The 25,790-nt window shown below is 40.3% G+C and overlaps 1 protein-coding gene across 1 annotated transcript in view; it reads left to right on the top strand.

The window, feature by feature from the left end:
- anapc1 (anaphase promoting complex subunit 1) overlaps positions 1-25,790 on the top strand; it is a 273,616-nt gene that overhangs the window by 141,703 nt on the left and 106,123 nt on the right. Inside the window, exons 28-30 of the mRNA XM_069887679.1 lie at positions 6,637-6,908; positions 20,654-20,888; positions 22,415-22,506. Coding sequence (XP_069743780.1) covers positions 6,637-6,908; positions 20,654-20,888; positions 22,415-22,506 — 599 coding nt within the window. The remainder of the gene's footprint in view (positions 1-6,636; positions 6,909-20,653; positions 20,889-22,414; positions 22,507-25,790) is intronic.

The raw sequence follows: 25,790 nt of genomic DNA, 5'->3' as shown, positions 1-25,790 counted from the left end.
CAAAAGCCAGAGGAGTAGCTATATTAATCAGTAAAAATGTACCAATCAAAATAGAAGAGGAAATAATAGATCCAGCAGGGAGATATGTAATGATAAAATGTCAGATATATTCAGAATTTTGGAATTTACTCAATGAATACACACCTAATGAAGAAGATCAAAAATTTATGCAAGATATCTTTTTGAAGATCGCAGATACGCAAGGGAATATACTAATAGGAGGGGATTTTAGGAATTTAGGAAAAGTTGAATTTGGACTCAAACATGGATAAAACTGGAAAAAAGACTAACAGAAAGAACAAAGTAACCAAATTTGTAATTAAATCGATGCAGCAAATGCAACTTTTGGATATATGGAGGAAACAACACCCAAAGGAAAAGGAATATTCATATTATTCGGGTAGACATGAAACATACTCAAGAATAGACCTATTCCTGTTATCAGCCCACATTCAAGGAAGAGTTAGGAAAACGGAATATAAAGCTAGATTGTTATCGGATCACTCACCCCTGGAGGATATCCCACCAAGAATGTATAGATGGAGATTAAACTCCATGCTACTTAAAAGACAGGATTTTAGAGAATTCATTGAGCGACAAATTAAAATGTACTTTGAAATAAATACGGAATCAGTGAAAAATAAATTTATACTATGGGACGCAATGAAAGCATTCATCAGAGGGCAAATCATAAGTTTTGTAACTAAGATGAAGAAGGACTACAATCGAGAAATAGAACAATTGGAAAGGGAAAAAACAAATACAGAAAAAGAATTAGCAATAAAGGAAGATACAACTAAAAGAAGAGAATTGACAGACAAGAAAATAAAATATGAAACACTACAAACATATAAGGTGGAGAAGAACATAATGAAGACAAAGCAGAAGTATAATGAGCTAGGAGAAAATAACGCACAAAATACTAGCGTGGCAGCTTAAGACAGAACAAACTAAAAGAACGGTATTGGCATCAAGGAAAAAGGACAAACAAATTACATTTAACCCAACGGAGATCAACGAAAACTTCTGGGAATTCTACGAACAACTATATCAAACTGAAAACGAAAGGAAAGAAGACAAAATAGATGAAATTCTAACTAAAATTGAACTACCAAAATTGCAAACAGAGGAGCAAAACAGATTAATAAAACCATTTGAAATAGAAGAAATACAGGAGATATTAAAAAAACTACCAAACAATAAAACACCAGGAGAGAATGGATTCCCAATAGAATTCTATAAAACATTTAAAGACTTATTAATTCCTCCTCTCCTCAAAGTAATGAACCAGATTGAAAAAAAACACAAAACATACCAGATTCATGCAAAACAGCAATAATTACAGTTATACCAAAGACGGGGAAAGATCCACTAACACCAGCATCATTTAGACAAATATCTCCACTTAACACAGATTATAAGATAATAGCTAAACTATTAGCAAACAGATTGGCCGACTGTGTACCAAAAATAGTAAAACTAGACCAAACTGGATTTATTAAAAAAAGACGAACAACGGACAATATCTGTAAATTCATTAACTTAATCCACGCAGTACAAGGAACCAAAACTCCAACAGTACCATTGCTTTAGACACAGAGAAAGCTTTTGACAGAGTAGAATGGAATTATTTATTCAAAGTACTACAAAAATTCAACCTACCAGAGAAATATATCAATTGGATTATATAAGGGACCATTGGTGAAGGTGACAGTAAATGGATATATATTAAGCCAATTTAAATTAAGCAGATCAACAAGGCAGGGATGTCCACTATCTCCCTCACTGTTCGCGTTAGCTATAGAACCACTAGCAGAACTGATAAGAACAGAAAATAAAATAAGAGGGATAAAAATAAAAGAGAAGGAATATAAAATCAGTCTATTTGCAGATGACGTTATAATATACTTAACAGAACCAGAAATATCAATAAAAGAATTACATAAGAAATTGAAGGAATATGGAGAAATATCGGGGTACAAGATCAACACAAATAAAAGTGAAGCGATGCCAATGAATAATGCGGATTTCACAAAGTTTAAGAAAGAATCACCATTTAGATGGCAAACTCAAGCAATTCGATACCTAGGTATACAACTAAATAATAATCTCGGCCATCTATATAAACTAAATTATCAGCCATTAATGAAAAAATTACAAGACAACTTAGAGCACTGGAAAGACTTACAACTAACACTGATAGGAAGGATAAACTGTATTAAAATGAACATCTTCCCAAGGATACAATACCTATTTCAATCATTACCAATTCACCTAACAGAGAAATTCTTCAAGGAGCTAAAGAATATAATAAGGAAATTCTTATGGAAAGGTGGGAAACCGAGGACAGCACTAGATAAATTAACAAAATGGTACAAACAAGGAGGCTTACAACTACCAAACTTTAAGAATTATTATAGAGCAGCACAATTAAGATACCTATCAGATTTTTATCAAACAAAGGAAAAACCAGATTGGACCAGATTAGAGCTAGATAAAATATGGGGAGAAGATACCTGAACATATACTATATAAGTGAGATGAAAAATTGGTGCAACATAGGAATTTACCAGTATTGCACCATCTGCTCAACATTTGGAAGAAGATTCACGTAGAAAGAAATAAAATAAATTATCAACTACCAAAATTAATATTGACACAAAATCAACTAATCGCTTTCACAATAAATAGCCTTTCCTTCAGAGAATGGGAGAGAAAAGGGATCAAAAGAATAGAAAATTGTTTTTTGGGAAATAAATTATTATCTTTTGAACAAATGAAGGACAAATATAATATAACTCATGATACAATGTTTGCATACCACCAACTGAAAACCTACTTAAAGGACAAATTGGGAAGCAGGCTGAGGTTACCAGAAGGAAGCAATTTTGAATATGTGATTACAGACACAATGATAATTTAAAAATTTATAACAAACATGTACATCAAACTGCAAGAAAAGGAGAACAAGGAAACAAGCTGTAAACCCAAACAAAAATGGGAACAAGATCTAAACATAAAGATAAAGAATGAAACATGGGAAATATGAGAAATACAATAAACACGAGGTTACGCATGATACAATATAATTGGTTACATCATACCCTAAACGTTAAATAAATGGGACCCAACAGTGTCAGACAGATGTTTTCGATGTAAAAAGGAAAAGGGAACAAGAGTACATGCAATTTGGGCATGTGAGAAAGTGAAAAAATTTTGGGAAGATCTAAACCAGATATTAAATAAAATCACAAAAAGCAATATATCAAAAAACCCAGAGATCCTCCTTCTAAGTAATATAAGAAATAAAGAATTTGGACTCGATTTGGATGGAGCACAAAAAAGATTTATTATGATAGCCCTAGCTGTAGCAAAAAAATGTATTATGTCAACCTGGAAATTAGAAGACAACTTGAGAATACAACAATGGTACATAGAAATAAATAAATGTATTCCATTAGAAAAAATAACATAGTTTAAAAAATAACATCACAGTATTCGAACAAATTTGGGAACCGTACATGAAACACAATAGAGAAATCCTACCACGGACCTCCACCACATAAATGACAGAAGAAGAAGACAATGAAATGAACTGACTCAGTATGTAAAAGTAAAAGATAAAAATTTCTTGTTTATTTTTATTAAGTGACGATATTGTTTAACGGATTTAATGTATCTTATAGATTGAACTTTGAATAAATGGGAAGGGGGCTGAGGGAGGGGGGAAAAAGGGGAGAAAATGACGCTATATATTCAAGAGAAAAATGTCTATGTATTTTGGTCAGTATGGTTTATTGTGTGAAAAATTAAAAAAATTAAAAAAACAGAAAAAATAGAAAAATTGGCTATTCACCCTTGAAAGGAACCAAATCAGAATTAATTTTGTAGTAGTTGTAAAAGGTACTGAAGAACAAAGTTGAACCAAAGCAGGAATTTGGATCAGCAGCTATAATGCAAGGTATGACAAGCTCTGTGTCCATGTCAGAATAGATACCTTGAACATCTGAGCTGAAGGATCTCGAGGCTGATCTATGGTTTATGCTGTAGCAAACTGGATAAGGGCTGCTGATGGGGGGGGGGGGCGGGGGTGTGGGTGATGGTCTCTGAGGGTGAAATTCGTTTCCTGGTCTTAATCACTAGTCCCTTTTTCACTGGCATCCCAGTTCATTGGCCATTCAGTGAATTGGGATAGGAAGCCATTTGTTCTTTTTCCACTGGGCCACCTTTAACTGGTTTTCCACTGAACATATTCATCCCCAGAGATCGGAGTGTTCTACCTTCAACTGGAAATGGGTGACTTTCTACTGTCCTTTTTCCACTCGTTTAATTGGCATGCCGGTCAGGGATGTGAGTAGGGGTAGAGGCTGTCAGTCCCCAGAGTGAAATGCCGTCATTTGACGTCAGCCTGCTGATTGTTTTCTTTTTCCGCTGGACGCTGTTCCAGCTAATTCCCCACTAATTCCTGGGACAATGTGCCAGTGGAAAAGGGACGACTGTCTATCATCTCCCTGCTTTAAATGGAGATGATCATGAAACCGGGGATGGAAATTGAATGCATAAGTTGGCATAAGTTGGCAAAGTTGTGATGCTGTCTGCCCCTGTGAAAAGCTAAGAGGCTCATTGAAAGACGGAGTCAAGGCTCATGCTGCTGGCTTAGTCGCCAGAGTTTCATCCAACTGGAGACCAGATGGAATATAGTTGATGAATTGGAGCAATTCATGAAAAATGTGCAAATTTCCTTCTGTGCTCTCTGGGGTGAACTGAGAAAATGCTTGCAATACCATTGCTATTAGCTCCCTTGCTCACAATTCAATTCCAAAAGCAATGCAAGAGTGTTAGGGCTAATCAGATCCAGAGATGTACCCTTTGGATGTTAATGAAAGTATCTGCGATCAGTGTAACATCATCTTCAATTATTTCTCTCTCTGTTTGGAGAAATATTTGAAAAGTCTGAAGCAGCAGGCAAAGGCTGCAAATGTGCTGAATAGGTTTGGTGCCGGGTTTGAAGGCAAGAGGTTAAATAGTTGGAGGGGAAGCTGTATTTAAGCAAAGAAAACTCAAGATTCCACTGGTGGGTGAATCTCAAATGAAGGGATATAGTGGCAAAATTAGGGGGCGGTCATTTTAAGCAAGCAGGTACCAAAGAATGCTACCTCTGCAGTGTATCTTTTAGTGTATCACTTTGGATCGAATCTATTTTTAGCTTCCAAACTTTTGAAGAACAAAGGGCTAATACAAGCGGTGTAATTCAGATATTCTTAGTGTTCCATGCTATTTCTCGCTGTTCATGCTACCGATACTCACACAATGTAAAGCACTAATTGCATTCTTTTAAATATCATCGAGGTGCGATGAGGAATCTTTCGCACTTCCTAAATTTGTACTGGCTATTTTTCAAGAGCCAAAATTATCTGGGGGAAAAAAACACAGAAAAATCTGGTCACAGAGCATCTGCGTGGGGGAAAAAAAAAATCGGAGAATGTTCAGATCAGAGACCCTTCACAGAACTGGAAAAGAAAGATTAAAAAGTTATGGGAATGAATGGAGAGGACAGAGGGGGCCACATCAAATGAGCCTGGCCTGTCTCAAATTCAGCAGTTGACAATGTATCGGGCTAGTCAAAATTTCAATGAGAGTTTCGCCTTGGGGTTCAATTGATCTCAATTGGATGACCTCTGATCCTGCAGGCTAGTGGCAGGCAAAGCTTGTTCTTGGCTCCTGATTTCTACTCCGTGTGCCTTGCATGTTTAGAACAAAGCCTCATGTCCCAAGTCTTTCATTGTTGAGTACCCCAAGGATAGGCACTTCAGAGCCATGAAAGATTCTTTCTATTAAAAACCTTCTTCAAACCATCTTCTGATAGCTGTTTTCCTAGTCCCAGCTTTTAATTGTTCTGTGGCATTTCCAAGGGGCAACTTTAAACGGTTTGCTGCATTAACAGAGCGTTATTATATTGTGAATGTGACTCTTTTTCAAAATCGAACAAAGTTTTATTCACTCATTCCCTGGATGTGGGATTCATTGGCAAAGCCCTTCCATAATCCCCTTTGAGAGGTGATAATAAACCTCCGTGTTAAAGCCTACATAGGATGCCATAGGTGCTCTGTGGTTAGTAGGGGATAACTTAAGGTGGTAGGCGAGCGGGGGGAAAAAAGGTTGAGAAGCACTGCCTAATGACAATAATATCACTGCCATGTTGACACAGAACTTGGTGGAGAACCTGCTGCCACTGGTCTATTTGATGCCCTGGTCCTCAGTGGTAGAGGTGGCAGGTGCTATTAGAGCTGCCGCGGTGAAAACCTACTGCAAAAATTTGGATGTTACACAGTGTAGCCACTTTGAACCAGTCGTGCATGCTTTTGATGGATGGGGTACTAACCAAATGAACTGCTATGCCCTGGATGGCTTCTTGAGCGTTTTTCAGGCTGCACTGATCCAGTAAGTGGAGAGTATACCATTGCACAGTTATGTAAGTGGTACTAAAAACAAAATGGAAGTTGTTAAAGGTAGGGGCTACATAAATGCTCTACCTCCGCAATAATTTTAATTGAGTTACTGCCAGCTGTTGATAAGAAGTAATCCATTGGTTCCTGTGCTAACTGACCATGCCCATCAATGTCTCCATTTTATCAGGCCGGGCACCTCCTCGAAACACAACTGTTGACTTGAACAGCGGAAACATTGATGTGCCACCCAACATGGCGAGCTGGGCCAGCTTTCACAATGGGGTTGCTGCTGGGCTGAAGATTGCCCCAGCTTCTCAGATAGACTCCGCCTGGATTGTGTACAACCGACAGAAAAACACCGAGCTGACCAACGAGTACGCTGGCTTGCTCATGGCACTGGGCCTCAATGGGCACCTGAGCAAACTGACCACGATGAGCATTCATGACTACCTCAGTAAGGTAGGTGTTGAGCATGCAGAAAACATAGCTTGTCACAGCATGTAAACCTTAAGAGTGATTGAAGCAGGACATCTAGTGCAAGGAGTCACTGATATTAAATTACTCCCAAGTCAGGGAACCGTTTTGTGCTCTTTCTTTTCCCATTGTCTGAAGTTTTAATATCTTTGTATCATGATGTTGTCTCACACATTTGCAGCCATCACAGTTTCATACAGCTCTTCAGCCCAACTAGTCTATGCTGAATTCATAATAAAGGTTTATGAATCTCTGGATTCAAGTGGCTCAGTTGATCACTTGGAGAGCTACTGTTGAGAATATTGAACCAGCACAGGGCCAGCAGCTTGAAAAATTGGTCAAGGCTCTTCCAAATTTTGCCCTGGGGCTTCATAGCACTCTCGGAGAAAACAAGATGATGCTCAGCTTTCACAGTTGCTTCACCCATTGGAAACAAACCACCAAGACAGGGCAAACTTGCTGCTCATTTTCATGCACGTGGACGACGATCACACGAATCACGGGGAATGTTTGGGGAGAAAGTATGCTCTTCCGAATACGTTTCGCAAGACTGAACTCTGGAAAAAAGAAAGGAGAAAATTGGCAGAGAAAGGGGTGAGGTGGGGAAGAAAGTGAAAGAGGAACAGTTAAAGCTTAGAAAGGTCACTGTCAACAGAACTACAGCTGATTCAGAAAACAGAGTTGGCTGACTGCTATCTGGCCCTCAGATTTTAGTTTAATTTCTTTATCCAAACCTGTTGCTTGGCAAAATGGATAGTCAATAACCCTAATATTAAATGTGTTTCATTTTAATATTATTCCTGATGTGACTTTGATTTCTGTTTTCATGGATTTTCAATTAAATGCAGCAGTCACGAAATACGATATTTGTTTGTTCACTTCATTTTACCCTCATCTTAGAACCATAGAAAACTACAGCACAGAAAATAGGCCATTCGGCCCTTCTAGTCTGTGCCAAAACATTCTGCTAGTCCTATTGACCAGTACCCATTCCATAACCCTCCAGACCTCTCCCATCCGTGTATCTATCCAATTTATTCTTAAAACTTAGAATTAGCCAGCATACCAGCTTGTTCCACACTCCCACCACGCTCTGAGTAAAGATATTCCATCTAAAGCCATGTCCTCTCGTATTTATCTCTCCTAATCTCAGTAGAAAGAGCCTAATCGCATTTTCTCTGTTTATACCCCTCATAATTTTGTAATCCTCTATCAAATCTCCCCTCATTCTTATATGCTCCAAGGAATAAAGTCCTAACCTGTTTAATCTTTCCAAGTAACTCAACTTCTGAAGACCCAGCAACATCCTAGTAAATCTTCTCTACACTCTTTCAATCTACTGATATGCTTCCTGGAGTTTGGCCAACAGAACTGCACACCAATGTCTTATACAACTTCACTATAATGTACCACCTCCTATACTCAATACTTTGATTTATGAAGGCCAAGATGCCAAAAGCTATCTTTACACCCTGTCTACCTGTGAGGCCACTTTAAGGGAATTATGCATCTGTATTCCCAGATCCCTTTGTTCCTCTGCACTCCTCACTGCCCTACTATTTACTGTGTATACCTTACCTTGAATTGTCCTTCCAAAATGCAATCTCACTTGTCTGCATTAAATTCCATCTGCCATTTTCTGGCCTATTTTTCCAGTTGGCCTAGATCCGCTAACCACAGTGCCTCCAATCTTAGTGACATCAGCAAACTTTCTGATCCAGTTTACCACATTATCATCCAGATCATTGATGTAGATGAAAAACAATGGTGGTCCCAGCATCGATCCTTGAGGAACACCACTAATCCCATTAGCAATTTCGAATTCAGTTTACAACCTCTTCAAGGATACCTAATGTCTGAACCTTCTGACCCTGTCCAAGGCCTTACTAAAGTCCATGTTGACAACATCCATAGCTTTTCCTTCATCTACTTTCTCGGTAACCTCCTTGAAAAACTGTAAGATTCATTAAGCAAGACTTACCACACAGAAAGCCATGCTGATTATCCTTAAACAGCCCTTGGCTCTCAAAATACTTGCATATCCAATCTCTCAGAGCACCCTCCAATAATTTACTCACTACTGACATCAGGCTTACCAGCTTGTACTTTCCTGGTTTACTTTGGGAGCTTTTTTAAAACTACATGACAACACGAGCTACATTCCAATTCTCCGGCACCTCACCTAAGGACATTTTAAATATATCTGCCAGGGTCCTTGCAATTTCTACACTAGTCCCCCATGAGGTCTGAGAGAATATCATAACATGTTATTTTTAACTTTGCAAATGATGAAAAAAGAACAACATCTGAATTGTGTTTTCTTTGGGATTTGGTTCTGAAATCTGTTACTACCTCAAATTAGAAATCCATGACTTAATTTAAAAGCGCAACTACGCAGTTAGATTTGGACCAGAAAAATAGTAAATGTCCCTTTACCACGACTGGAGAAATTAAAGCCTGCATATTTGCTGTCTTTTTACTTTTGAATCCAATCACGAGATAATTGCATGTGAGAAAAGTTCCTTGGTCTCCCTGAACTTACTCATCTGGAGAAAGTAATCCTGCAATTGTTCCATAACCTCAGGCCCAAAACTTTGGTCACACTTTACTTCCCATCGATGCCGCCTGACCTGCTGAGTTTCTTCAGCACTTTTGTGTATTGCATATCATTCCATAAAAGTCTGTAGACACTAGAATTTGGAGCCCCCAACCAAACCACTGGAGGAACTCGGTAGGCCGATAGGCATCAGATGGGAAAAAAGAATGGTTGACATTTCATGTCTTCATGAAGAGATTCAACCTCAGATTTCAGATTTATTGTCAGAGTATGTCACGTATAACCCTGAGATTCCTTTTTCCTGCGGGCACGGGAGAATTACCATTAATTGATAATACAAAAATAAACTACACCTCATAAACATGTAAACAAAAGAACTATAAACAGATAATGAATATAAATAAACTGACTGTGCAATACAGAGAACAAAAAGAAAATCAATAAAGTGCACAAGTAAAAGTCCTTAAATGAGTCTCTGATTGAGTTCCGATCTGCCGTAACTGAAACAGTTCTGATGTCAGCATTCTGGTGCAGTACTTTGTTTCCCAGCTGATGGCCTGTCAGTTAAAAGATGTCTGGTAGAAATTGCACAACAGAAAACAAAAGATACATTTGGACATACATTTGTTAAAAGGGGAATGGAGGGGTATGGTCTGGATACAGGTTAGTGAAACTGAGCAGAATAATTGTTCGGCATAGACTAGAAGGACTGAAGAGCCTGTTTTCGGTGCTGTAATGTTCTATGGTTCCAGTGTCAGCTTTACTAATTGAAACATGGATGAGTATAGCGCATCGATCATTTCTGTTAAACTGGCATCACGTCCAATAGCTTTGATAACCGAGAAAGTGACTAAAGGTTTGCAAAATCATGATCGTTTGTTCCTCATCCATTAGGAATGTGAGACTTGTGTGTGTTCTGTGATGTATTTTTCGAGATGACTTTGATTCAAGTTGTTAAAAAACCTTTTCAGCTTTACCACAGGCTCTATGTAGACACTGCCTCGGTTTAGTTTCATGCAATTAGTGGGCGATCCATCCTCTGGCGCTGTGCTTAATTTACTATGTCATGTTTAATTGAACATGGTTGAGTGTGTTTGAAACTCATTTAGAATTTAAGAAAATGGGATGACACGGTTGGCATAACGGTTAGCACAGCACCTTTACAGTGGCAGTGATCGGAACGGGGTTTTGAATCCTGCTCCGTCTCTAAGGAGTTTGTACTGTTACGGGCCCAGAGGACCCCAAAACCCAGCAGCAATAGAAATTCACCAAGACAAATGGTTACTTAAACAAAAGATGCTTTTAACTTTCTTTAAACACAAAAACAGGATCAAACTTTAACTTATTACTATTACCTTAACCTAATTTAACCCCCTTCTCATTCTAAGCGCACGTGTGTGTAATGTGTATTCAGTAAAGTTCTTTGATTCACAGTCCAATCTCACTTCTCACTCCTCCAAGTTCACTGGTACCAGGCAATTCTTATACTGTGCACAAAATTTAACATTTATGAATTTCACCAGGCTCTGGTGAAAAGGTAAATGGTTACCGCTCAGGAAGGTTCTCGTTGGTTTCAGAGAGAGATTCATTGCTCGTTGGACACACACAAACTGATTTACTTCCATCAGTCACTTCAGTGTCTTGCCGAAGCAACTTGCCCCATCAGGGTTTTCCAAATGATAACCTCTTCTTCCAGGTCACCACCGAGTTCCTCTTGTTTTCCTTATTTCAGGTGAAACACTCTAGCCAGCCATTACATCTTGTTAGGACCACAAGGGTTTTTCAACAGGCTAAACTCAGATCTCACAACCCGTCTTCAAACTGGGGGTTTCAACCAAGCTTGTCAGCTTCCAAAAGCCACTGCAGAACAACTCCAACTGAATTCTCTCTATCTCTCCTAGTGAAAGCCCATTTGGTCTTTTCTCTCTCTGCTTGCAAAACCACTTGACCTTCTTTCAGGGCTCCGGACCCAGTCTCTGAAAGATCTGATATACCTCTGAGCTTGGACTGTTTCATTTGCACCTGGTTTTGAAATTCCTTCGCAAAGCATTTCCAAAATAGTTTTTATTGTCTTTGCAAAGGCACTTGGTGCCTCAATATCTCACTTTCAGCAAAGCTCTTGCATTTTAAATGAGATGTGAAGTGTTACTTTGTTTGTGAAGTGACCTACTCTTTAAACTCCCCACAATCTATCTCTTTTAAAAATATGTTAATATATAATATAAAATATCATAAACTTCATCAGTACATTCTCCCCATGTCTGCGTAGGTTTTCCTCGGGGGCTCCGGTTTCCTCCCACCGTTTGAAACGAACAGGAGGTTGTAGGTTAATTGGGTACAAATTGGGTGGCACGGCCTCGTGGGCCAAAATGGTCTGTTACCGTGCTGAATGTTTAAATTTAAAATTAAAAATAAATATGGACCATAGCCAGAGAAGTAATTAAAGAAGGAACCAGACATAAAAATTGCTTTGAAAAATTAAGTTGTTCACTTCGTAGCCCCTCAAGTCTAATCTACCCTTTTAATTTCTTCGCTGCGCTATGACCTAACTCCAGAAGCCAACATGGGTTGTTCTCCTTACTGTCAGAAAATGTTGACGGGGGATCTGATACAAGGTATTTGAAATCAAAACAGGACTGGCCGGAGTAGATAGAAAATTATTCATGTCAGCAGAATAGCCAGGGTATATAAGATAAAGGGAATAAAGGACCAAAGATTATTTGATGAAAAGCCTTTTTTTAACGCCCTCTGTGGTCAGAATCTGGAAAGCTTTGCCGTCATGTGCAGTGGCGGTGGATTCAGTTGTGGGGTTCGAAAGGGAATTGGAAGAAGAGATAAGAGGAAACCTTCGTACCAGGAGCCTCTATTGTCTTTGTTCGCCATTACGGCAAGCAAAAATTGAAGTATTTAGTGTATATTGATTTTTTGATATCATTACATGACTAGAAAGGAAACCTCGAAGGGGCAGAATTTGTGCGTTCAGGCGAGTGCTCTTGAAGCAGTGGCATGTCAATGGGGGGGGGGGAGGCTGTGCTTTTTATGTTTAGAAATGCAGCACACATCAACAAGCCATTTCAATTTCACCCATGTGACCAATTACCTAGCCCCAAACATCTTGGGAATGTGGAAGGAAGTCGGAGCCACCGGAGGAAACTCGCGCGGTCATCAGAAGAGCATACAAGCTTCTTACAGACAGTGGTGGTCTCGAACTTGGATGCTGGTGCTATAAATAACGATTGCTAACCATGAAGCACAGATCCAACACCTTAGACCTCCTAGCCACACTATCGTACTACACCTTGTCTTGGGAAATGAGCCTGGCCAGGTGAATAGAATTTCAGCGGGCAAGCATTTCGGGAATGGTGAGCACTTTTCCTTAACTTTCAAGAGAGTTGAGGATGAGGATAAGCTTGAGGCTTGCAAAAAGTACTAAACTGGGGGAGGTAAAATTATGATAGATCTAGGCAGGAGCCAGCAAACTGAGAGCAGCTGCTCTCAGGCAAGCCCGTGACTGTCATGAGGCACTTGTTCAAGGACCAGCAATGTGTGTCCAGGCCTGGCATGTTCCAGTGTGAGGGAAGGATAGGGATGGCATGGTAACAATCTTAGATGATGAGAGGTCACAGAGGAAAAGGAGACAAATGTCAGGTTCAGGAAGCTATGATCAGACAGGTCCCTGGAGAAATATAAATATTTGCAGAAAAGAACTCACCAAGCAGGGCATTTGGACGGCAAAAGGGCCACAAAATATTCTTGGTGGGCTGGATTTTTTAAAAAATCCCAAGGCATTTTATACAAATGAAAAACAAGAGGATGACTAATGAAAGGATGGGATCATTCATGGGCAAAGGAGACAATTTATGCTTGGAATCAGTAAATGGGAATGATACTTGATGAGTACTCGTGAGGCTATACTGAGAGTATTTTGCTCAGTTCTGGTCACCTCATTATAGGAAGTATGTGGACGCTATGGATGTTACCTGGAGTGGAAAACAAATCTTATGAGGCGATGTTAGTAGAGCTGGGACTCTTCTCTTTGGAGCGTAGAAGGATGGGAGAAGATTTGATAGAGGTCTACAGGATTATGAGAAGCATAGATAGGGTGGACAGCCAGCACCTGTTTCCCAGGGCAGGAATAGCAAACAACCAGAGGACATATGTACAAAGTGAAAGGAGGGAAGTTTAGGGGAGACATCGGGGATAAGTTTGTAATGCAAAGTTGCAGGTGCCTGGAATGCTTGCCAGTGATGGTGCTGAAGGCTGAAACCTTGGGGACATCTAAGAGACTCCTCAATGAGCACATGGATGAAAGATAAATAGAGGATTATGGGGCAGGGTGGGTTTAGTACATTTTTTTAAGGAATATAGAAGTCGTCACAACATCAAGGGCCGAAGGGCCTGTACTGTGCTGTAATGTAATGGTGGTGGTGGTGTTTTTGAGAAACATTTCAGTGGATGTTCCCTGAACCTGATGGGATCTATCCCTGGTTGTTTCAAGAGGCAAGTGAAGGCATTGCAGGGTCCTTGACAGAAATCTCTGCATCTGCACTCGTGACCAGGGTGATCCCAGAGGACTGGAAAGCAGCTAATGTCATATCTGTGTTCAAGAAGAGAATAAAGGATAATCCAGGAAATGATCAGTGGTAGGGAAACAATTGCAAAGGATACTTAGGATTTGTGCTGATTTTGAAAGGCACAGTTAGAGTTGCAGGAGTCAACATTGCATTGTGAGAGGGAGGTCATATCTTTACAGTTTGATTGAGTTTTTTGAGAAGACCAAGATGAGGGTGGAGCAGTGGATGTTGTCTACAAGGGCTTTATTAGACATTTGACAAAGTCACTCATGGTAGGCTGATTCAGACAATCCGGATGTATTGGGGTCATGGTGAGTCGATAGTTTGGATATGAAATTGACTGGCCCATAGAAAACAGATGCTGGTGGTGGAAGGATGTTATTTGGATTGGTGACCTCTGACCAGGGGTGTTCCGTGGGAAGCATGTTGGGTTCCTTGTTTGTGATCTATATGAATGACAGTCAAAAAAGTAGAGGTATTGGTAAGTGTAGAGGGCTATCAAATAATACAATAGGATATGAAGATAAAGGCAGAGAAATGGCAGATGGAGTTTTATCCAGACAAGTTTTTGGGAGGTAAAATGTAAGGGAAATGTATGCAGTTAATGAGAGGGCAGAGGGATCTGGGGGTCCAGGTCCATCGTCCATTGAAAGTGGCCATGCAAATAGATAGGGTCAAGAGAGACGTGGGGGACAAATATTTTGTATAAGAGAGTAGGGGATGTCTGGAACGGGCTGGCAAATGCAGTGTAGGAAGTCAATATAATTGTAGCATTTAAGAGACTTCTAAATAGACAGTTGAATATGAAAGGGATGGGGGGATATTTATGGAGTGAAAACAGCAGACTTTCAGTTTGATTTGGACATCATGTTCAGCACAGACACATGGGATGAAGGACATGTTAATGTGCTGTACTCTTCTATTTTTGAAAAGAGAATTTCATATTCTGACATTTCCAAAAAGAATTCTTTTGCACCATATCATTCTTGAAAACCCCTTCCCCAACATTTTCGATTTGATGGGAGTTGCTTCATGCCGTCTGTCCTATTGGTTTCTGATCGGATGACTGTAAAGTAAGGTTTGGCTGTGGACTTTGCTCTCTCTTCACAAGTGCATGAGAGGTCCTCAATTATCCTTCACCAGCAATAATTTGATCTGCTTCTGCGCTAAGTGAAATCTTTTACTCAGTGTTAATCAGTTACTTCGCTGTGGTTTGTGTTGGAGAGGAACAAGAGTTCAAGCTGCAACTTGCACATTCCTTGAGGTTTCATGAGTCTGCACTCACTGCTCTGAAAGTGAAGAAAGAAACGTGAGAATGGTGTATGGTTTTACTTTTACTGTTGAATTTTCCATTGTTGAGTATGCATACAGTTCCAAGTAAAATCTTCCTTGACATCAGTGTTCAAGTATCAATAATTTCCTACAGTATCCTGCATAACTCCATATTAGTTAATGTTCTTTGTTGGAGATCTCAAATTTGGTAAATTGTGCTTTCTTTCTAAAAGAGTCATTAACCACATCTTGACGTGACTGTTGTATAATAAGGTCTTTGAGCATTTGTTATCATTTTGCCTTTTTGACGTACGGAAATTTTTTTGATCAGATAAAATAGTCTTTTCATGTGGACAAGCTGACACTAATATAAATAGGAAAATACAAAAAGATTTGCACTGAAAGATGTTAGAACCATAGAACACTGCTGCACAGGAAACAGCCATTCGGCCCTTCTAATCTGTGCCAAAATATTATTCCGCTAGTCACATTGGCCTGCACCTAGTCCCTAAGCCTCCAGACCTCTCCCATCCATGCATCTATCCAATTTATTCTTAAAACTTGAGTGAGCCTGCATTTACCACATCAGATGGCAGCTTGTTCCACACTCCCACCACTCTCTGAGTGAAGAAGTTCCCCCTAAACCTTTTACCCTTCAGGCATGACCTCTTGTATTTATCTCTCCTTTCTTCTTTGGCTTGGCTTCGCGGACGAAGATTTATGGAGGGGGTAAAAGTCCACGTCAGCTGCAGGCTCGATTGTGGCTGACAAGTCCGATGCGGGACAGGCAGACACGGTTGCAGCGGTTGCAGGGGAAAATTGGTTGGTTGGGGTTGGGTGTTGGGTTTTTCCTCCTTTGTCTTTTGTCAGTGAGGTGGGCTCTGCGGTCTTCTTCAAAGGAGGTTGCTGCCCGCCGAACTGTGAGGCGCCAAGATGTACGGTTTGAGGCGATATCAGCCCACTGGCGGTGGTCAATGTGGCAGGCACCAAGAGATTTCTTTAGGCAGTCCTTGTACCTCTTCTTTGGTGCACCTCTGTCACGGTGGCCAGTGGAGAGCTCGCCATATAACACGATCTTGGAAAGGCGATGGTCCTCCATTCTGGAGACGTGACACACCCAGCGCTGAAGAACCTACTCTCATTTACTTTGTTTATACCCTCATAATTTTGTAAACCTCTATCAAATCTCCCCTCATTCTTATATGCTCCAAGGAATAAAGTCCTAACCTGTTTAATCTTTCCTTGTAGCTCAACTTCTGAAGACCCAGCAACATCCTAGTAAATCTTCTCTGCACTCTTTCAATCTTAATGATAGCCTTCCTGTAGTTAGGCCACCAATCTCCACTCAATACTCCAAATTTGGCCTCGCCTATATCTTATGTAACTCACCATAATGTGCCAATTCCTAAACTCAATACTTTGATTTATGAAGGCCAAGATGTCAAAAGCTTTCTTTACATCCTGTCTACCTGTGAGGCCACTTTAAGGGAATTATGTATCTGCATTCCCAGGTCCCTTTGTTCCTCTGCACCCTACCATTTATTGTGTATTTGCTACCTTGGTTTGCCATTGCAAAATGCAACACCTCATACTTGTCTGGATTATATTCCATCTGTCTTTTTCTGGCCTATTTTTCCAGTTGGTCCAGATCCCTCTGCAAGCTTTGAAAACCTTCCTCGCTGTCCACACGCCTCCAATCTTAGTGTCATCAGCAAATTTGCTGATCCAATTTCCCACATTATCATCCAGATCATTGATAAAGACATCAATAGTCCCAGCACTGATCTCTGAGGCACACCACTAATCACAGGCCTCCTGTTTGAAAAGCAGTCATCCACTACCACTCCCTGGCTTCTCCCATGAAGCCAATTTCGAATCCAGTTTACAATCTCTCCATGGATACTTAGTGTCTGAACCTTCTGAACTAACCTTCCACGTGGGACTTTGTTTATGTTTTTTCGGAATCCAGGATATCTTTGCAACCTATTTATGCAGAGAATGTTTCCTGATACGCAATGTTACAGTGAAACCCCGTGATAATCCGCCTCAATTTTATGCGAACCAGATATTGCGCGAGGAACCATTGGTCCTTTTTTTTGCTCTTTCCAGAATTTAAATATGATTTATATCAAAATGGAACAAAACATGAGAAAAATAAAATCTTTCTCCATGAAAGATAAGCTTCTCCTACTCAACACAATCAAGAATAAAAGTCAAACCCAAGTTGCACGAGACCTCGGCGTACCTGAATCAACACTTTGTGGCTGGAAATTTCAGGAAGATAAGTTATGCATGTCACTTTGCAAAGTTGAAGAAGAATCAGGACTCAAAGCCAAACACCTGAAGACAGCCAAAGATGTCAGCCTCAATTACTCCCTGTATGAGTAGTTTGTTCAAGCTCGCTCAGAAGGCCTTCCAGTTTCTGGGCCTATTCTCAAAGCTCAAGCTGATAAGTTTGATCAGCTGATCATCAAAGAAACCTCACGGTTCAAAGCTAGCAGTGGATGGCTAGACCAGTTTAAACACCGTCATGGGATTGCCAAAGTGTTAGTGTCTGGAGAAATTTGCTCAGCCGACAGTGCCACCACCAGTGAATATCCGGCAGGACTAAAAGCTCTGTTAGAAAAAGGTGGTTATGTCGAAGAACAAGTGCACAGCTGTGATGAAACAGACCTCTCCTACAAGATGATCCCAAATCGTACAGTGTCTAATAAAGATGGCACCCATCAACGTGAGGGGTTCAAACAACGCACCCGCCAACTGCCTACTTAGTAAGCTGTGATGGAAAGATCCGAGTTTCTTACATCTAACACGACATCTAAGATCCAGCACCGAGATCAGGAGATCATCTCCATGTTCAAGCAGAATTACAGACGTGAATTAATTCGTAACGCTGAAAGACTATCTGAAAAGCCTGAACATTCAGGAAGTTTGCCTCCTGGGTGGGAAGGTCTGGGCAGCAGCCAGCGCCTCATGTAGAAAAATGCTGGGAGAAGTGTCTGGGTCCAGCCTTTTCATCACGCCAATCCACCAAGGAAGATGATGATGGCGAGCCGGATTTCTCCGGCTTCAAAGATGAAGATGTGTGTGAGAAAATTCCTCCAGCTCCGAAGCATTCTAGATTTCGCTCACGGCCAGTGACGTGCTGCGTTGAAGCAAGGAATGCCGGATCGTTTTTTCAAGAAACAAAACAATCGCGTTATAATGGGGTTTCACTGTGTAAGGATCAGAGAAACTTGTATTTTATTCTAAGTGTAAATGCTAAGAGATAACTCTTGTTCACTTTCATTGCAGTTCTACTTGATCTTTTAAGTTCACCAGTGAATTGGTTTAGTGTTTCATGTGAAAATCAGCACCTCTGTCAGGACTTGTACTGTAGCCCCAGAGTGTCATGGAATGCTACAGCACAGAAACAGCCCTTCTGCTCTGTGCCAAGCCATTTTTTTTGTGCCAAGCCCCACTGACCTGCACCCAGTCCATAGCCCTCCATATCTCTCCCATCCATGCACCTGTCCAAATTCTTCTTAAAGAAGTTACCTGAGACATTGATGTGGACATATCTGGAGCAGAACTTGAACTTGCACAGAGGCAAGATCTGTGCTGGTGACTGTGAAATGGAAACAGGCAAAGAACAACTAAGTTTAAGAATGAACGACATGGATGACTGCAGCCAGTCTACGAGGTTACACCAACTCAAATGATCCCAATTGTATCTGAAAATGTACTTTCCTTGCATTGCCGACCAAACTTACCTTTGCAAGTCCATTGAAACATACGTTATTTTTCTGAAACCTTCTTTCTTTCCTCCTCACCATATGTTGATGAAGATCAATGAGAGAAAATTGGTCCACAGTTCAGTTTTATACTTTTATTTTGCCAATTACTGTTTCATTTACTATACCTCCTAATTTGGAGAAATGAATGGGAATGCCATCATCCATTTCAAAACAACACACTTAGAAGTGTAATTTGTCTGTGTGTGGTTTCTTTTGAAGTGGGGTGTCTGTGGCACAGCAGCAACCACATTCATGGGCAAAGTGAAGTCTTGGACCGAAAGCAAGGATCAAGCAATTGTAGAGCAGGCTTTGCTACATACACAGGGATAGACACTAATTCTAATTTGGAACAGATGCAGACTACCCATACCCTTCCCCTCCCCCCCCAAGCATCTGCCGACACCCCCACGCATCCACGTACACACACATGTGCATGCATGTGCACGCATGCACAATATATGCATGCATCCACATCCACAACTACAGATGTATTTTCATTCATATAATGCGCAGAAGATCATAAACTGTGTAAAAATATTTTCATATAACACACATCTAAATTCTGACTGGCAAAACAATTTGCATTTAAATAGGACATGAGACAAAGCACACACCAGTACCTGCCACAGTTAATCTTACGCAATGAACACCCAATCAACTTCCCCCCAGAGGTGTCAATCGCCCACTATATAGATGATATCCTCCTGCAACACATTAACAAGCTTTGGAGAGGAATCAATTAAATAGATCGAAGACAGGCTTCAGAGTTAAACAGGATTTTAATTCTAATGTCTGAAATAAGAGGCACTTGATATGTTTATCTCCTCCCTTAGGGACGCATCTGGGCAATTAACATTGATAACGTGAAGTGCCCAAGCCAGAATGTCCTGTTTATAAGAATAGCATGGTATTCAGTACAAAGAGAGCAAAATTTCCCATGCCCGCTATAAATTGTGCCCATTCATTCATTGCCATGATTACATTCTCATGCTTGCAATCATATTCCCAAGCTCGCTATAAATTGTGTCTTTCTCAATGCTACTAGCATTGCCTGTTCTTTCAATGCCGCTATTATATTCCCACGCTTGGTATAAATTGCCAATTTGACTTTCCCACATGCGTATTCTTTCAACATGTAAAAATCTCGTATAGCGTGCACACGCATATAATGTGCGGGATGGGGGGGGAAATCTGGTTTGTAAAATACGCATATAGTTGCGCATTATACATGTAAAAATACAGTAATCTGGAGCACCAAAGCAAACCGCTGGATGGTCTCAGCAGATCAGCCACCATCTGTGGAAGCAGAGGGGTGGTCACCTCCAATTTGGAAATGTTGACCATCCCCTCTGCTTCCACAGCTGATGCCTGACCTGCTGAGTCCATCCAGCGGTTTTTCTGTATTTTCTTGGTATGGTCTGGCAAGTGATTTAACGGAAAGAATTGTATGATCTAACATGTGTTCCAAGATCATTTAAAATTGCTAATTTATCTTTGCAGGGCTCCGTCTAAACTGAAGATGATGTGTTTTTTTCTTGAACTCTCTGGCAGGGTCATGAGATGACCAGCATTGGATTGCTGCTGGGCATTTCGGCTGCAAAACTTGGCACGATGGATATCTCAGTCACCCGCCTTCTCAGCATTCACATCCCGGCTCTGTTACCTCCGACATCAACTGAGCTGGATGTTCCCCACAACTTGCAGGTGGCTGCCGTCATGGGCGTTGGACTTGTGTACCAAGGCACTGCCCACAGGCACATTGCCGAAGTACTTCTGACTGAGATTGGTGAGATAGCTTTGCTTCAAACAAAAAAAGAGAATAGTGCCATTTGTGTTCAGTTGATACTGTTCGTTTCTGTCAAATGCAGGCTTCCCTGCCCAGGGTTTGAATTTATAATAAGATGTCACTTTGGGGAAAGGATTTTAGATAATACAGTGCACAAAAGGGCGGGAGAAATACAGCCAGGCTACGCAGCACATCCTTAGAAAGCAAAAGCAGTCATCATTTTGGTCCTGAGCCCTCCATCAGGAGTACCAAAAATCATCCGAAAATATGAACTCGTTGACTTTATCTACTTTGCTGCCCACTTTCATGCCGGCCTCAAATTCACTGGGTCCATCTCTAGCAAGACTCTTCCCTTTCTCAATCTCACTGTCTTCCTATTGGGAGAAAATCTTTCGACAGATATCTTCTACAAGCCCACTAACTCCCACAGCTACCTTGACTACCCCTCTATTCCCTGAAAGGATTCCATTCCTTTCTTTCAATTCCTCCGTCTCCATCACATCTGCTCCCAGGTCGGGGCCTTCCATGCCAGATCATCTGATTCTACATCTTTACCTCCTGTGGACGTTTGTGAGGCCTGCTGAGTTCCTCCAGCATTTCTGTGTTTCTACTGCAATCACAGTGTCTGCAGACTTCCGTGTTTCATTCCACTTCAAACACCTTGCATTCCGTCTCATCACTCTCCAACCAGACAGCATAACTCGCAACCTCCAATTTCTTTTCTCCCCCTCTCCCTTTTCCTCATCCATCTGTCTCCCTTCTGCCAGCTCCCCAGCCTTTTCTCTTCCTTTTCCTATCCGAGAGCTCTTTCTTAGCCCTCTGCTTCCTCCCCCATCACTCTCTTCTTCCTTCAGCCACCTCTATCCACACTGCCTCCACCTCCTTTTTATTCATGACTGTCTGATTTTCTCCAATCCTGAAGAAGGGCTCAGGACTGAACCATCGATGGCCTTTTACTTCCTATGGAAACTGCGTGACTTGCTGCACTTTAGTGTACCATATGAGACCACAGCGTCTGCAGATTTCTACTTAACCTTCATTTTGCAACAAGGTGTTCTTAAAACTGAGTGGTGAATGGCTACTATCTATATATCAGACACAGCAGAAAAAAAAGATATTTTGGAGGTTAACTGCCTGCCGCAAGGTGGAGATGACAGAGGTTGGGTTGTTTTTAATGCAAGGGAGCAGTGGCTTCCTCGAATGGATTTCTATTTATGGTTTCTTTACGGTTAAAACTGGCAGAATAGTTAGAAATGAGAAAGAAGAGTTAGATAGATCGTGGAGCAGGTTTATGTAGGTCAGCACAACAGCTTGAGAATAACAGTTGAAAATAAAGAGCTTGTAGAAATGAAACAACTTTTTAAAAGGAAAATATTGCAGATTATGTAATATCTGCAGGTAGAGTGAGATAGGCTTAACAGCCCCTCAGAAAAAAATCTTCATATCAAATTTGAAAGCAAATGCAGCTTTGCTTTTTGTACCTGTTTGAAGAAAGGGTTTAATTTGGTCCCGTATCCATGATTTAGGTCGCCCACCAGGCCCTGAAATGGAGAATTGTACTGACAGGGAATCATACTCACTGGCTGCTGGCCTTGCTCTTGGTATGGTCTGCCTCGGGGTAAGTGTAATGTTTGTCTTTAAAATAGTTAATAGTTATGGTTGGTGGGGGGAAGGGTAGAATCTGAATGAATCCAGTATTGATCTACCCTGATTTATTTTCTTGCTCACTCTCTCAATCTCACTCTCTCCCTCTCTCTTTCACATGCACTCTCTCACTCTTATGCTCTCTCTCGCTTCCTCTTGATCACTCACATTCTCTCACTTTCTTTTCCTCCCTCCTCCCCCTCCCCATTTGAATTTCTCTAACTGCCTTCCTTTCATATCTCTAATCTGGGTAAAACTCCATGAGATACATAAGTCTAAATAAACTTTTTAATGGGAAGTCACGTGATGGAGTAGTGGCCAGTAGGGGAATACCAGCCCTCACCAGAAAAGAAGAAATAAAGTGAAGAAAATACAAAGTTCAAAAAATATAAAACATAATAAATAAAATATAAAGTTGTAGAGAAAAGAAAGAAAATGGCACCCAAGAAGGAAAAAGTAAAAACAACGGGAAAAAAAGAAGAAAAGACGCCGGAAGAGAAAGGAGAAGGCCTTACCTGCATGAAGAAACAGGGAGCCGTTGTGGAGAAGAAAACCCGATCTATGAGGTTGGTGACGACCCCGCAGAGTCGTGACCGCCCCCCCCCCCCCCGACCGCTGGACTGCAAAAATGGCTCTCTGACCCAAACAAAAGTAGCAGCTGCGCTTACGAAGGAGAAGAAGAACACCGACGGGAGGGGGGCTCAGCTGAGGAGTGGGCAAACACAACATGACCAGCTGAGGGATGCCCGACACCAGGGTTTTCAGCTGAAAGAAGAGAAAAGCGACAGGAAAGGGAGTGAAAGGAAAGAAGAGCAGCAGCAGGAGGTCCAACAGATGAGTAGCCCAGAAGAAGAGGACCAACAGCAAGAAGCCAAGCAAGAAGAAGCCCAGCAAAGTGAGACAAGCAACTCATCAGGAAAGTCAGAAGAGACACAGATACAAGGAAGAGAAGAAGCAGAAGAAGAAGACACAAACACAGGTGCAGACACAGAAGAGGAAGAAGACGACCAAGATCTGCACAGAGAAATAGAAGGTAAAACAGATGGACAGAATATAGAAAAAGATTTTTTTCAAGAACAAATGAGAGCATTAAAAGAATGGTTGACATTAAAATTTAATGAAATTAAAAGAAAAATGAAAAGTACAGAAGAAAAAGTGAAGAGATTAGAGCTAGTCATGACAGAAATAGGGAAAAGATTAGAAAATGTGGAAGAACGAGAAATGGCTGTAGAAATGGAAGTGAATGACTTAAGAGGAAAATTGGAAGAAAGTGATAAAAAAAAGTTAGAGACACAAGAGTTGTTTGCTCAGAAAACTGATATGTTGGAAAATTATAGGAGGCAAAACAACATAAAGATAGTGGGCCTGAAGGAAGATAAAGGTGGCACAGGTATGAAGGAATTTATAAAAGAATGGATCCCGAAGGTCCTGGGAACGACCGAAATAGAAGAAGGAATGGAAATAGAAAGGACACACAAAACACTAGGCCCGAAACCAGTCACATCAAAAACCAAGATCCGTTTTAGTGAAATTTTTGAGATAAACGACAAGAGAAAATATACTGGAACAGGCAAGGAATAAAATTAGAGAAGACAATAAACCATTGGAATACAAGGGTCAAAAAATATATTTTTTACCCAGACATAAGTTTTGAACTCTTAAAGAAAAGGAAGAAGTTTAACACAGCAAAATCGATCCTATGAAAAAAAGGTTATAAATTTATGTTAAGACATGCAGCTGTGCTTAAAATATTTATCCCTGGGGAGCAAAACAGACTGTTCTCAGATCCAGAGGAAGCATGAGAATTTGCAGAACCCCTGCAGGAGAGAAGGAGAGATGAAGAGTTGTAACAAGAATGAAGAACGGCGATAAAAATATATATAAAGATGTAAAAATAATGTAAGGGAAAAAGAAGGGAAGAAAGGAAGTAAGGGGGGAAAAAAAAGTGGGTGAACTTTGTTATATGTCTAAAAAAAGTCTTCTGGGAGGGGTTAGGTGGGAGAGAATAACTGTCACTGTGAAATCAGTTGACGCTTGCGAGCGAGTTCGCAATTGGATGGGGGAGTTGTTGAACTATTTTATGTTTTAAATGTGTTGTCATACATTGAGTTTAAAAAGGGAAAACTGAGAGATGAAAATGAGGAAAAGGGGGATGGAGGTGGTGAGGAAGCAGAAATGAGGTGTCAACAGGTCAACAGGATATGAGATGGCCATGTTGAATTATATGACTATAAATATTAATGGAATACATAACCAAATTAAACAGAAGAGCCTATTAAATTTACTAAAAAAAAAATGCAGGAAATGCATCAAACTGAAGTGGAACATAATAAATTAAAGAGACACTGGGTAGGGCATGTAATGGCAGCATCAGATAATTCAAAAGCTAGAGGTGTAGCTATATTAATTAATAAAAATGTACCAATCAAAATAGAGGAGGAAATAATAGATCCAGCAGGGAGGTATATAATGATAAAGTGTCAGATATATTCAGAATTTTGGAATTCGCTCAATATATATGCACTTAATGACGAGGATCTAAAGTTTATGACCATTGGCGAAGGTAACAGTAAATGAATATGTATCGAACTAATTTAAATCAAATAGGTCAACTAGGCAGGGATGTCCATTATCTCCCTCACTGTTCGCTTTAGCAATAGAACCATTGGCAGAACTGATAAGAACAGAAAATAAAATAAAAGGGATAAAAATAAAGGAGATGGAGTATAAAATCAGTTTATTTTCAGATGACATCATAGTATACTTAACAGAACCAGAAATATCAATAAAAGAACTACATAAGAAATTGAAGGAGTATGGAGAAATATCGGGGTACAAGATCAATGCAAATAAAAGTGAAGTGATGCCAATGAGTAATGCGGATTATACAGAATTTAAAAAAAGAATCACCATTTAAATAGCAAACACATGCAATCCGATACCTAGGTATTAGGTTAGATAATAATTTAAGCCACTTGTACAAATTAAATTATCAGCCACTAATAAAGAAATTGCAGGAAGACTTAGAACATTGGAAAGAATTACTGCTAACGTTGATAGGGAGATTAAATTGCATTAAAATGAAAGTCTTCACAAGGATACAATACTTATTTCAATCATTACCAATTCCCTTAAGAGAAATTCTTTAATGAACTAAAGAAAATAATAAGGGAATTTTATGAAAAGGGGGGAAACCGAGGATAGCGTTAAATAAATTAACAGAGAGGTACAACCAAGGTGGTTTGCAGTTACCAAACT

This window comes from Narcine bancroftii, chromosome 6 (genome assembly GCF_036971445.1).
Source record: "Narcine bancroftii isolate sNarBan1 chromosome 6, sNarBan1.hap1, whole genome shotgun sequence".
NCBI classification, from domain to species: domain Eukaryota; kingdom Metazoa; phylum Chordata; class Chondrichthyes; order Torpediniformes; family Narcinidae; genus Narcine; species Narcine bancroftii.
The sequence above is the reverse complement of the archived record's forward strand: the minus strand, read 5'-3'. Positions and strand labels throughout refer to the sequence as shown.